The sequence below is a fragment of the Drosophila ananassae genome, chromosome 3L (assembly GCF_017639315.1).
Source record: "Drosophila ananassae strain 14024-0371.13 chromosome 3L, ASM1763931v2, whole genome shotgun sequence".
In the NCBI taxonomy this organism is placed as follows: Eukaryota; Metazoa; Arthropoda; class Insecta; order Diptera; family Drosophilidae; genus Drosophila; species Drosophila ananassae.
The window spans coordinates 17,162,426-17,177,409 of record NC_057929.1 but is presented as its reverse complement, the minus strand read 5'-3'; the positions used below and the strand labels follow the sequence as shown (position 1 = coordinate 17,177,409).

Genomic DNA, 14,984 nt, shown 5'->3' with positions numbered 1-14,984 from the left:
GCTTTCAAACTTGAACAATAGAGTGCGTCCGAGTGCCTAAACCGTGATTTTAAAAGGACACTTGACCAAATGAAACACCAGATGCCGCTTTAGTTTATCAATACTTTTTATTGGTATATCGTAAGGCTTACACGTTGCGCAAAGTATGTGACCCCAGCTGACCCAGTCGAAGCACTACCCAAGCCTAGTACTTGTAACCACCGGCCCCACCGCCACCGCCGCCTCGGGCACCCGGCTGCGGTCCCTGGGGGAACTGGGCCTCGCCCTCATAGGTGACGTCCGCATGGTAGCCCGTCTTCCAGTCGGCGGTGTAGCGGACGATCTGGGTCCTGCCGTCGGGCATTTGGACGCGGTACTCGCCGGTCACCACATCACCATCGCTGGACGCCTTGTGCGCGTAGTCGTTGGCAGTCTCCGGGTCCTGGACGGCGTACTCGAAGTCGTATGGCATGCCGGGAACATGGACATGGTCCTGAAATTAAAATAAAAATAGTTATTTTTGGTAATTGATTTTTTTAATAAACGATGATCTTTGATATTTAATTTTCAATGGGACATTAAACTTATCAAGTACTCACATCGGCAGGCTGGCCGGGAATGTTGCGGGGCGTGCCAGGTGGTGCTGGTGGGCGGGGTCCAGGCGCAGGTCGGCCAGGTGGGCTGGGCTTCTAAAATATGAGACAAAAAAATAAGCCACAATTTTAAAGATTTAGGATTTCTAACAAAAATGCAATGTCAGTAAATTTTTTATTTTGTTTTAACTCCAATTTTGATAGAAACTCTGCACTTCCCACTTTTATTTTTCGCAACGATCTTCCATTCAGTTAAGAGATCTACCAAAAGGTTAAGTTGCAGTCATTTTCAACTGCCAAAGCCCTTCACCGACCGATTAAAAATGTTGCCATCATTTTGGGCCGACATTCAGCAACATGACGTGGCAGCATTTATTGAGTTGGGCCACAAACATTCCGGGTGATAAATGTGGCGACAAATCTCTGCCGCCGACTCTGAAGTCGGCCAGGCCCGGCCTGGTCTGGCCTGGTCTGGCTGCCTTAACGGCTGAAACGGCTACCAAAATGATGACCGTAATTAGTCCGTTGACTGGGATTCAATTTGTGGCGGTTGGCTTGGGAAAAAAGAGGATACATATATAAATAAATGGGGTAAACTCACGAAAGGGGTGTTGGGCTCGGAGTAATCGTATCCGTTCTTTGTGGGCGGAAGGTACGCATTGGATCCAGGAGCGATCTGGGCGTAGACATAGGCACTGATGGCAGCGAGGGTTAAGCTCTGCAAATAAGTATTATAAGATTTTATTAATAATAAACTTTACTACTTAAAAGCAATTAATTTTATTAATCTGGTATTTATAAACTCGTGTCAGGTTGATATGCCAAAAGATAGATTAATTTGACAGACTTCCGAATTAGTATGTAATTCTTTTAAGCTTTTATAGATTTATTTTTTTTTCTGGTAGTTAGTGGGACATTAGAGCAATGGCTTAAAGGTTACATTAAGAGGGCGAACTGAAAAGTGAACGGTTGCAAATGGAAATAGAAGTCGCGATAAGATCGCGTCTGACATTCAGGTGGCGAGGAGCAGGTGCATCTATCTGGGTAACCGAAAAGCGGCGGCTGCAATTTATTTAGAACGTGCCCGAAAGGCGTTTGCTCATCGCCCGCAAAAGGGCATCAAATGGCGGAGGTTAGGCCGAGTGGTTACAGTTGATTTAGCCGCCTCGGTCCGCTCTTTAAACACGGCTAATTGACACATGCACACGACGACGACGACGACGACGACTATGATGATGACGGCAGCTCGTCAACGCAGCCACATTGCAGCCATCCATCAGCGGGCTGACAGCCGCCGGTCAGCCAGTTGCCATAACCACTTGGCCCAGCTTCAGTTTCAGCTTCTAGCCAGGGGCTTCGGGCCATCTCTGCCTGTCATGCTAGTATGTAACTTTTTCGCTTTTATCGCTTTTATCGCTTTTTTCTAGCCAACTTTTCAATTTACATGCTGCAACGGATTGCGGAAGTGCAACAGAAGGCACTAAATTACTCACTATTTAGAAATATTCTATATTATAGCTTATAGAAGCCATCATTGTTTGCTGATTAGCTGTTCGATGAGAACTATAGTATAGTATCTATAATATTTAATTACACATACGCCATGTGGGTCGAACGTGTAAGTGGAGCCACTTGGGAATGTATTTGGTCAAGGAAAGCGGGATTCTCATGGCTATTATCTACGGAGCTATTATCGTGAAAAATATATAAAATAAATTCAATTAATATTCAGTGCTTCCAAAGCATTTTCCTTGAGATGAAGGCTAATAAACACTTTTTCACTTTCCTACTTCCCAAAAATGACTTCCTTTCCCGTCTTTTTATCTTTTTTCATCATGCCATGTTTGCAGTACAGACACCCATCACTTTAATTGAAATTTAAATTAATTAACTTCACTTAAGTTTCCGTAATTACTTAGCTGGGTGGTCCTAACCTTCGGGTTCTTTGGCCAAAAAAGTGCTGGCCAATGAGCATGTCAACGGTAATTTTTCATGTAAAACAAATGTAATTACCGTTGGCCGTTAGCCGTTAGCCGGAGTCGGGTTGGTAACTGCAACAAATGCGGCTTGAAGCCCAAATAAAAATAAAAGCACTAAACTACAAATAATTTGCGTGTAAATTAAATTAAAGACACGAGAGCCGCAAAATAAATTGCGGCAACTTGACGACAGCCGAAGAAGTTGGCCAAAAAATACAGTTGGCTAAGACTGTAAGAAAATTGGTGGTTTAAGACAAAAAACTGTGCCTAAAGAATACAAATTTGTATGATTTTATAGGTACTATTTAAGTAACATTATATAATATTTTTCCTTATTTTTTCTTTGAATATTTTTGACTCAAAACCACAATAAATGAGCACTTCTATGTGGTCCGGATCCGAGTTCTGTTCTCATTGTCAGAAAATGTTCATAGGACTGAAGGCCTTTATTTTTGTGGCTTGGCTTTTCATGGTTTGTGGGCTCCGCGGTTGCCATGGTCTGTGGCCAGCGCAGCCTTGACTTGGTGTCTGAGCAGCAGACATTGATCTTGCCACAGTAGTGCCTCCCCAGTACACAGGCCTGTGATTAAGATTTCTAGGCAAGAGCAAGTGCCCGGCACGCAGATTGTAAATTCCAGAGGCACGAGCCGGCTCGCATTGAAGCATCATTAATCGCGCACAATCTAATAAATTAACAATTGTTTGCTCTGTCCGGCTTATTATTAAATATCTATTATGATGCGCTCACGCCGCTGTCTCTTTTAATTACATCAACTGCTTTTTGTTTTTTTTTGTGCGAATAATTGAATTTATTTGATTAAATCAACAAGTTTCGCTCAAGCATTTCCATAATTAATCACTGAGCATCGAAGTTTGTCGGAAGTCGCCGGCGAAAACATAAAAAATGTTTTTCGAGCTTGTACTTCAGGTCTTGACGTGTAGCTTGTGGCCAGAACCCGCCCACTTGCTACTGACCATTCGAGTCGAAGGTTGGCCCGAGATGGCTTACATTAATTACACGTGAGCCGCTTAGGATAAATATGATGATCGACTTGATGATTGCTATTTGTCGGATAAAGTATCTTCAAAGCCTGGCCATTAGGCTATGGGAATTGTCCGCTAATAACAGCAATTGTATAATCAAATATTTTATTATGACTATATTTTTTTTAAGCGAAATCAATTGTGCCCAAGGGTTTGCATAGATGCCACATTATAAATCAGAGTCTCATCCCGCTTTGCATATATGATATTTATAGAAAAAAGAAACTATTCAAGTCCCCGCTCACATTAGATCACGACCCAGTTAACAGAGTCCGATGCCAAATTGCAGAGATCCGCCAAGATGAATTTATGACAATTGCATTTTGAATGCGGCTTAAATGGCAAACGCGAGTGTCTGGGGCGCTGGAGGTGATTTATGGAAGCTTAGCATTTAATATGCTAAGCCGATCGCATCGGATCTCGCTTCGGATTTTTATATCGGATTGGATGGGATTGCTTTGGATTGGATTGGTTTGGTCAAGTCAAGTCAAGTCAACCGCTTTATGGTGGCAATAAAAATGTTTACGCCAAAATGTCTTCATAAAAATCTAGACGGAGATGCGGTGCAGTTGCCTATCCAGTTTTCCAGTTGCATTTATTTTAATTAATTTAATTGGCGGCTGTCTGCGCGAGGAGTTATGATTTCTGAGTCTCTCCCATGGCATTTTGTTTGATCAGCTTGTTGTTTTCCAGCTGGAATTTAAGGGGAACTGTGTTATTAAGCCATCATCGGGAAGCATGTATGGATTCTTTGCAGGTTGCATCATTTTTTGGAGCGGCAGCACCTCAGACCACAGAGCGGCAGCAGCAGCATTCTGCAACGCCCACATATAAGCCCCACGATGATGATGAAGCTTAACAAGGTTTGGTTTTCGGGCTTCCTACTTATGGATGCCATACTGCTGTCTTAATTTATGGAATTTTCTGCCATTTTTTTGTGTTGTGCTTATTTGAAATTTTTTATTTGTGTTACCGTATTGCAGCCGCAGCCGCAGCTGTTTCCCAGCAATTACCAAAGTAACAACCGAACAGAAAAAGTCCCCTACATAGATGTTAGATTAACATGCACTTGCAACACACGACACGACTTCGTTCAGTAGAACAACAAACATTTGGTTGACCTTTTCATCGCCATCTCCCATCTGCATCGCGCTCTGTTGCATCGCATGTTGCATGTTGCTGTGTGTGGTTTTCAGTGTTCAGTGTTTAGTTTTTCGCTATTTTTTGCTTTTTGCTCTCCTCTAGTTTGGGGCATTGAAATGCAAATTTGGCAAAATAAAAGTTAATGGGCCATGTGAATGGCAAGCCGAACGGGAGATCCCGGGGGGATCTGTCTGCAATGGGAAATGACTTTTATTGCCGGCTCGCAGTTTGTTGTTTCAGTCTTTCGTTGCAACTTGCAACTTGCCAGCCGATTTCAATCAACTCCCCTTATTTGTTTTTTCTCCCTTGTCTTGTGTCTTTTGTGTAACTTCCAATGTACACAACAATTTCGAGTTTTTCTTTAGTTTTTGTTGCACATTTCCCCGTTGTCACGTGCCTCTTGGCGACAAGGACAATGCCAAAGATCAAAGGTCGGCTGGCAAGCTGCGATCACGACTTGGGCTTCTCCTTGGGGACTCCTGGGTGATAAGTCAATTTAACCCAAAGCCTGTTCCGTCCGTCATCTTGACAAGATTGTAAATTACGCCCCACACCACATTAACCCTATTTAACCCGAAAAGAGCCACACACACCCACTTCTCTACTTCAAAGCCGCCAGCGGCCCCATAAAGATATTAACCTTTCAAATATCCATAATGGGCGAGAAAAAAAACTTATAAATTATATACTGCGATCGAGTACTTCAAGTAGTTGTTTATGGCCAGCTACGAATTTGAAAATTGTGCTCAACCACAATTACTTAAAATGTTATAAAAAGAGTGACTAGTTTCCATTAGTAGTTGGTTGTTTAATTTGAATTATAAATAATTAGTTGCCTAAAAGGCCTAGTTAACTGCCATCTGTGATGGCCTCTAGGATAGGATATCCAGGACTCGGCAATTAAAAACTCCCCCCAACTATTTTGGAAATTGCGCATACGCCGCGTTTAACGCTTTGGCTTTGGTTGGGCAATTAGAGGCGCTGCCTTCGGACACGGATTCAGATTCAGATTCCGAGGAGGCGGAGGCTGGGCTTTTGTAATCATCTGAAATTTCGATTTAATTAGATTACCACACACACAAAAGCGGGAATGGTTGGATGGTTACCATCCCCCCTAATACCCTTGTTACTTTGCAACATCTCATTTTGTGGCGCTGGCGCTGGGCTGCCGTTGCACTTGCCGCTTGCTCAAGCGTCATTAATTTTTTTGCTATTTGGGTTTTCCTCGCTTGAATTTTTACATTTTTTATTTCTTTTTGTGTAAGCTACCCCCTTAGCATTCAAGCCATTGCCAAAGACAATAAAAACCGCAAAAAGATGCAGAGAATATCTGCAAAACCACAAAGTCGCATACCTCCCCTCCCCAAAGTCAGAAGAATGGGCCGACCCGAGGCTCAATTACCTCAGCATAGATCAGCTTTTGAGGCAATGGCAATCGGCAACAAACGAAATCTGCTGGATCTGCCAAATTATTTCAATTAAAATAGAATTTGTAAGGCAATTGGAAAAGAAACGAATGGGGAATGCACTTCTCCAGCAGGTTAGATGAAGTTCTATGGTGGAATTATAGAAACTATGACTTATGATTTGGACTTCCTTATACTATAGATTATTTATTGAATTTTTCCTAAACTTCATATCCTTGCCATCCTTACCCCTCTGATTATGCAGAAATCCATCATTCATTGGGCAATTGCTCACACTCGAGTTGGCCAGCATTCGAGCGGCCAGCGGCGGCAAAGAGCCAATGAAAGGGTCTTGTTTCGACCAGGCATGCGATATATTGGCCGTAATCAGGCGGTTCTAATCAGAGACAATAGGCAGAGGCAGAGACAGAGGCTGGGGCAGCATTGAGCCGCCATACGTTGCGCCTCGTTGCATGCCCCATTCACGATTCGCATTGGCCAAATTGCAATAATTCAGCATTTACAGAATGCAGAATGCCGATTGCCGTTTCGGTTTCAGCTGCCAGCTTTCAGATTTGCCAGCTCATCAGCAACAAAGTCAAATATCAGACTGTGAATATTTTAGGTTTGTCATTTGAAATTCAAAAGCGTGCCCAAAACGTCAGACTTCTTCAGTTTGCCATTCTGTTCCGTACTTTTTGGCGAATTTCTGGTATTTTCGCGTGCGAAAATGAGCAGCTGGATCTTCTGGCCATCAATATGCAGCATCTGCGGCCTTGGGGGTGCTTGGGCGGTATGCGCCGGGTGGGTGAGTGGGCGGCCTCAATAGGGGGCAGGGGCACTGCAGAAATTAACATGTAAAACATGCTCGCCATGATGTTCTCAAAAGCCCGGCCACTCGACTGTCCAGCGGCCATTTGTCTATCGAGTGTCTGGTGGCCCCTGGTTTCCTGATTCTATTTTTAATATTTTTTTGCTTTTTTGGCACCACTTGGCCTGGTCTGTTTGGGGCGTGGGCCTGGCCAAAACAGAAATGGCTAAAAACGTCCATTGGGGAAAAGGAATCGCTGGTGAAGAGTCAAAAAGTTACAAGCGGCAAATTACACGCGTCTGGCTGGAGTTCTGCACTCTCTTTTTCTCGCTCGCAGGACCACCCGAGTCCTTCTTTCGGTGTCTGGGATACCTTTTTCCAGTTATCTGCTTGGTAGACCAGACACGCAAATTGCAGAGAGAGAAAAAACTTATGAATAAATCATGAATTCTTTGCGATTGGACCGGCTTTGGTTCGAAAAAACCAACGATTTGAAAAACTATTCAAGAACTGAGTTTGAAAACCCACATTTTGAGGGCTTACTTGAATTCCAAAGAACAGTATTCTGAGCCTGATTCGTTTTTAAAATAAAATTGTTCATTTCCGTGTTTCTTTTTTTGAAATTATGGGAAGAGTACCTCTTTGTAGATACCAGACAGTATGGACTTATGTCTGGTCTGCCTTGCATCCGAGTGTCGCACCAACAATTTAACACGCCCCAGTTACAACAAAAAAATAATGAAGGGAGTACCAGTAGATGCCACAGGACCTCGCGTCTGTTTTATTTTGTTGCCAGCTGGAGGGCGTAACCGGAAAACAGGATTCAAAGCTTTAACAAAGGAGCAAAAGTGAAAGTATCCTGGCAGGTCGAAAGTGAGCAGTTGATTGCGGGTTTAAGCTATTAAGACTCTCAAATTTTTACTTGTAAAGCAAGACCCTTCATTAAAGAACTTCAGATCTTCTAGTTTACTGGAGGATGGGGGAGAAAAGGTTTGCAATTTACTGCACATATGGGCCAGCACTCGAACAGGGCCTAAATGCGAACATGAAAAAAATATTACTAGCACATGTCCTCTGGCTTTCTCGAAACAATCAAGGAATATTGGGCGCTGCCTAGATTTCGGGGGCGTATGGTATAGTATTTTACGTGGCACTTCCAACGAACAGATGTTGCCAAATATTGTATTTGTATCCTGGCAAGTTATGCAATCGTTTTCGTTGCCATTGACGGCAAGTGTAGCTCTGAAGGAAGTGGAGCTGTTTGCCAGGCACTTCAAACTACCAGTTTCCTTGGCAAGAAAAAAAAAACCATTTAAAGTTCACTAAACAAGTGCCTGATGAGCGGACTGGGCGAAAGCCGCATAAGAAAAATGACATTGGAGTCGGAAAGGACACACACGCAAAGTGACCATGTCCTTTGGTCTCATTTCGCCCGCCGACGATAAACAAATTTGACATATAACCAGCTTAACTTGTTGTCCTTTCCGCATAGTTTCGTTTTAGCCAAAGGACACGCTTGCCAAATCTCGTATGATTTGTTTTGCCAACTGATTTATGTAGGCTTAGGATTCATCCTATTCTTTTTTTTTTTGGTGTTTGCTCGGTCTTAAAATGGAAATGTTTTATAAATACTTACATGCAACATGAACGCCTTGAAGGACATCATTTTGTTGTTTAAGTTTCGATTTCTTGTTCAAATCAATTTCAGTCAAAACGGCAAAAATATTGTATCCACAAGGCTGGCTGAAGTTGAAATCGAATTAAATTTATTAGAGAGCTTTTATTTTATGTTTGCTTTTCAAATTTGATTTGCTTTTTTGAATTGATCAAGTGTTTATTGGGATTGATTTTTGCACTGAGTCTGTATTGGATGTGGGGGAGTCCTTTATCTTTGATGGCTTGTGGCTTAAGGGGGGGTCTTTAAATTTTATTGACTCTCACTTTATGTTGTTCTCGGAATAGGGGGGGATGGATGTGGTGTATTCCTGGGCCGGTGGGGGAGACTCTTTTCGAGGAGTTGTATGTTCAGTTTTCGGTGTTTGATTTTCCAAGCCAACCGCACGAAGTACACGAACGTTTTGAATTAGGTTAGACAATGGAGATGCGCCAGCTTTTTATAATAAACGCTGGCCACGTTAACGTCAGCGCTGGCAGCGGCAGTGGCTGTGGCAGAGGCTCCAGCCGCGACTGCGGCAGCAACGCTCGCGTTGCCAACTGCACCTCAAAAAAAAAAACGAAGTGGTTTGAACAATTGAGGCAAGTCTGGGGCCTGACTTCTAGATCATCTGCCTCTGTGCCTCTCCACTCTGCACTCTCCACTCTCCACTCAGAATTGGCCAAGTTAACAGAGACCCCCAGAGAGAGAGTCGAGTCGATGATGCTCTCTAGAAATCGAGAGTGTTGAAGTGAAAAATGTTGCAGATCATCGCCGCCAAGCGGCAACCTGCAAACAATTGAACACGATCATTACGTTGATGAACAACAACAAGTTGATAAATGAATTTAACGGCCAAGATGATGAAGCTAGTTGTCTCAGGCGGATGTAAGACCTCCAGCCAAAAAAAAACACAACTCTGCAACGCCCCAAATGACTTCATTAAATATTGTAGTTGGCCAAAAAAAGACGGCCAAAATTTGATATTTAAGTTTCTGTTTGTTGTTTCTCATTTTTTTTCTTATGAAGTTCGACCCTCGGGCAATGCAGCTGAAATCGAGACGAAAATGTCACTGGGAATGTCAGATAGTTTCAGTTTTCGGTCCCCAAGATATCAAGAGCCCTTTTTTTGAAATTTATTCTTTTATATTTTTATTTTTTTTTGCTTTTTTTGGTTTCTGTTTGGCTTTTTGGGAAAGCAGCCGAGAAGAACCCCAAAGAATAAGTTTTCGGAGAGGCGAGAAAAACGTGATGCGGCTGCCAGTGAAAATTGCACAAGCTGCAAACGTGTTCATGTGGCGTCCCAATTTCCTACAACCACCAGGCACCACTGCCACCACACCACCTTTTTGGCCAAAATGCAATCTATGACGTGAGGCTCATGCCAAAGAGCCGAAAAACCTAAAACTTATCTACCAAGTATTGGCCGCCGTTGTTGTTGTTGCACAAGGCTCGACAACACGGACGTGTGTCGAGGGTCTTGTGGTTGGGCTCCTTCCTTCCGTCAGACATCAAAGTCCCAAACCAATTAACCTTGGGAATATCATATTTTTTACCCTCCGAACTTCGAGATTAAATAACAATTAAAAGCAATCTATTTTTGATGACTGATTTCAAAGTTTCTTCACATTTTTATAGACCACTTTCGAGGTGATGATGTGTGTGCGTGTGCGGAATATTAAAATTAGATATAAAGATGCAGAGAGAGAAATATTATTTAAGGGTTTGATTGAAGAGGAATCAAGTAAGAAAATCTTTATTAGAGTTTCTCGATCATATGATACCCGGTACCCTTCACTGCCACTTTAATATTCTTTAAATAATATTTGGTTGCATACTTTTGGGTACTTTTTCAGAAGCCATTGAAACAAGTCAGTAGAGAATCCGATTAAAAAGCCTACACTTTCTCTAGTTATAAATATTATAAGCATATAAGAAAAATTGTAATCTATAAAAAATTACTTATATATCGTTATTATTTATTTATTTATATTTTTATTAATATTTTTCCCAGTGTATCTTGCCAACAACCGAAACATGTGTACCCTATCAAATCACCCATCTTACACCTGCTTCTGCCAGCTTCCCATGGACCTCCATCGATCGTCAGTGTACGAAAAGTAATTGAACAACTTTTTGGTTACTTTTAACTTTTGATTTCCGTGACACTTGAACGGTGAACATGTATAAGTGCACTACACTACACACACATATTCACGCACATCTTCGTACTGTCAAAACTGTCTTAACAACATAATACCCCACAATATCAACAATTGGGGGCAACACACCACCGAGACTCGAGTCCCACACTCCGATCCACATTAAAATTTCTTTGAGCCGCTATTGAATTTATTAAGTGCATTTGCTGGTAGCTGCGATTACGAAAATATTTCATCCAAATGAAAAAAAAAAAAAAAGTAATTAGAGCAATATGATGGGGCGAATTTTTATATAATTCCCAAGTGCAAGTAATATTTCAAAATTTTCTTTTGATTCATTTCAACAATATATAACTTGACATCAATTGGGCAACATTTGGTGGCCGAAAACTTTTGTTTCGTTGTCATCGCCTTGGCAGCTGCTGCTGCTGTTGCTGCCGTTTGTTGCACTTTTCAGTTTTGTTCAATTTTCGATCATTTTTCAAAATGTCCAAGGCAATAAAGTTTTGCAAATTTCCCGCCTAATTCATCAAGTGGACACTTGAGAGCTTCAAGCGAAACGGAAGCAAAACTTACTCAAACATCTCGTGGGCTTCCAATACTTCAAATTTTATTTAAATTTTTTTTTCGTTGGCTCATAGCTGTTGACATTTTAAAGTTGGCTTTGTTGCAGTTTATTGAATTGTTGCAGGCAACAGAAAAAGCAAAAAACAACAAAATGCAAAATGCAAAGAAAAAAAATTAACATTTAAAAGAACAGACTCAAATTCTGCAGCAGAAGAAGCATTTAAAATGATTTTTCTTCGAATTTTTTTTGCCCATTTCGTGCAACATTCAGGCGAATCACCTGTTGATGGTTGCTGCTGCTGCTGTTGCTGTTGCAGGTTATTCTGCTGCAGCACCAGAGTAGAACCAAAAGACATTCCACGCCGCGGCAAAGGCGCACCTCTTTCAAGCTAAAAATGAGTGAATTAGAATAGCCAACTATGTAATTGCCGCATTTTATTGCCACCAGCAATGAATGTTGCTGTTGCTGTTGCAGCTAGAGCTATTGTTGCAAACTGGTGTTATTACAGCTTCTGATGTGGCTGCGGTGGCTTTGGTTGGCTCTGTGGCTTGTTTTGTTGCTGGATTTGGTGTGAGAAGTGGTCGATGTTTTGGCGATCGTGTTTTTTTGTTTTATTTCGGGTCCAGACGCGCTGGATGATTTGCATTTTTTTCGGAATCTTTTTTTTTTTGTTATTTGCTATTTATAGAGTAAATGTCTTGGACTTCTGATGGCTTAAATAAAGTTTCTGATAGACCGGCGGTGGAGGCGCATCAAATGTCGTTCGATTTGCTTGGCATTTCCCCGCGATCGTGCCTTTTGGTGCGATTTTGATGAAAAATGACAGGCCACTTACATGGAGTAGTTGCCTGGAAATAGTTCTCTGGGAAAATTCCTTACCAGGTGACAGGTGATTACTTTGAGCGATTCTCATTAATAAAGTTGTTGCCTTATGATAATTTCTGCAAGTTGGGAACTTTTTTTGCGCTGCATTCATTACTGCAATCTCCTTTGGCACTTGCCCCTGATTTGATTTGATCTCTTTGCCGGAGTTTCCTGTTGATTGCTCTCATTATTCCGCCACGGAACTGTGATAAGTTTTTCTTCTGGCTAGCTTTCGTCGAGCTTTCGCTGTCACTTGCCACACTTGCCACCATTTTTCTTAATGGAAATTTTCATGCGCTTGGCTTTTCTTGAGACAAATTAAGCGAATTTTTTGCACCCTCTCCTCCTCCTCCGGCCTTGCCTCTCGTCTCACCTTTTTTCTGTCTCTTTCTGGAGCTGTGCATCCATCTCTCTCTCCTCTCATTGTCATCGTCATCTTTTGCACTTCCGTTCATTGCACCCAAAAAGGGAAAGAAATGTGCAAAAAATAATAAGGCTGGCGACGAAGTGGAGGAAAAAGTTGTGGAAAACTTTGCACCTAACATAAATCACATCCTAGCACACGCCCTCCGTCTTTCGACCACGCCCACTTCGAGTCCCGGTTTCTTGTATCCCCCAGATACATATATATTTGTATCTGGGCTTGTGTATGTCAGGGCTGCATTCGAATTTGCATATTCCAATTTCGCATTTAATCAATTTACACTCACACACACACACACACTGGGAGACAGTGGAGGAGGTTGCTGAACAATTACCCGCATTGTCTGACATCCTCGCATCATTTATCCTTGTTAATTTTTATTTAGCCAGCTAGAGGGAAATTCCTCTGCTCCCGGGATCTTGAGCGATTGAGCCGTAACCTGGACTGACTTGTTTACGTGTTTAATGTTTTTTTTTCTTGTTGCTTATCTAAGTCCTGCAAAGGGTGCACCTACAGATACAGATACATTCTAGGCTCCCTTGGTGGCCAAATGCAAGAAAACAACTATCGCTGGTTACATCTTATTTAGAAAGGTTTTACAATCAATTTAATTGCAAATAATTTCACATAATTAAGGGGAATTTATTTGCATTTTGAACAAGATTAGTTTTTATTTCAAACTAGAATATCAGAGGATCAATGAATTTTAAATGGCAACGGGGCGTATGATTAATCACAGTCTTCAAAGATATTAATCATACCACATATGTGCACCTCTTTGTCTTAAAATATAAAAGGTTGAAATTAAAATCATGTAAAGGCTAAGTTTAAAAAATATTTAAACATACTTTTGTGAAAAACAGTGATTTATAAAACTGCATACTGTACTGTATGATTGATTAAAATCCATCAGACGCCATTTTGACGCCATGTTATTAAAATCAATCATACGCCATGTATTACGATTAAAGCTGTGTAAAAAAAAATAGTTATTAATAGGAAATAAATTCAAGCATCAAGTTAAATTTGATTTAAAAAGTTAATATTACTGTTAAAAAATCAGCTTCCTCGACCACTTCCTCGTGTGGAAATTGAACCGCAACTTCCGTGCCAGAATTTTGGCTGCCAAATGTTCACACACTTTGATCACCAGGAGATAAATTCGGTTGAACATTTATCAAAAACAGTAGGCGACAGCATTTAGCCAAGTTCTGGCAACGCATTAGCCGCGCCACGCCCATAGGCAGAGCCCTCATCGCTTATCAATTGCAATGTGAGGCGCACCAAGTTGGCTCCATAACTTGCTGCTACCAAAACTGAAATCCAGGAGAAAAAAAAAACTGAAAAGTAAAGAGAAAATCCAAAGCATTTAACTTGCAATGACAGCCCCCTCGGAGACTCACAACCGTAGAGCCGTAGAGCCGCAGAGCCTCTGGCAAGCGACTAATGGTCAAAACTTATCGTCAAACTTAAATGGGATTTTATTATCGTCGCCAAAAACTTCAACTCGGCTCGTTCCTCCTGCCTCCCGAGTTCTTGGCCATCTTTTTTTTTAGTTTTTATTTTTTTCTTATTATTTTGGGCTTCACATGCAGCCTGAGAATTGCGAATGGGCTTGGTCTCAGAGTTTCGAGAGTCGCGACTCGCGAGGGCGTGGGCGTGAAGTATAATTTTCCCTCAACGATTCTTCTTTTATTTTGGACTTTTTTGCCACGACTAATGCGCTGATTTATATATAATACCATAATTATAATGCACTTCGTTCTCATGGATTGCCCCACCGAATTCATACCATTTTTGAGGTCACCCCACATAAATCTTGTCAAAATTGTGCATTCTTTTCAACTTTTGTTTTAATTAACTCGCGAATTGCCTTATTGCCAAGTGAATTAAAAACAGAAAAAAACAGAAATCAGACAGAGTCATAACAAGTGCAGTGATGTGAGCGATGTGTGTGCATCTCTTGGCCCGGTCGCGATGGCAATTAATGTCAATCAAGTTACCCACCAACTTGGCCAGGCCATCCAAAAAGCCAAAATGTCTTAGAAGGAGAACGTCTCTTCTCAACATCTTTTTTTTTGGGTCTTCTGAAAGTGACTCGGAACTCGAAAAAAACAAATCATTTTCATACCTTTGAATGTCAAAACAATTAAAGTATCGAAAAAATTAAAAGCTTAAAAAGATCATGTTCCAAATTGTTTATTGCATAGTGGCAGCAAAAAGTTGATGAATTAATTATGATAATGAGGCACTCCCTCACCGAATATATAATAAGAAATTCTCGCAAATAGTTCGTTAAGCTCTTTTGATTAATTCAGCAGAAGGAATCATTTTTCTGGGGAAACTATGAATACGTT

General features: G+C 41.4%; 1 protein-coding gene across 1 annotated transcript; it reads right to left on the bottom strand.

The window, feature by feature from the left end:
• Positions 1-92: 92 nt before the first annotated feature.
• LOC6496546 (pro-resilin) lies at positions 93-9,081 on the bottom strand. Its single transcript, XM_001961082.4, has 5 exons — positions 8,897-9,081; positions 8,592-8,698; positions 1,174-1,290; positions 579-668; positions 93-472 (listed from the first exon to the last, which is right to left on the bottom strand). Exons 2-5 carry the CDS (start codon positions 8,619-8,621, stop codon positions 185-187), a joined length of 525 nt encoding a protein of 174 aa, XP_001961118.1. The 5' UTR covers positions 8,622-8,698; positions 8,897-9,081; the 3' UTR covers positions 93-184.
• Between the last annotated feature and the right edge of the window lie 5,903 nt (positions 9,082-14,984).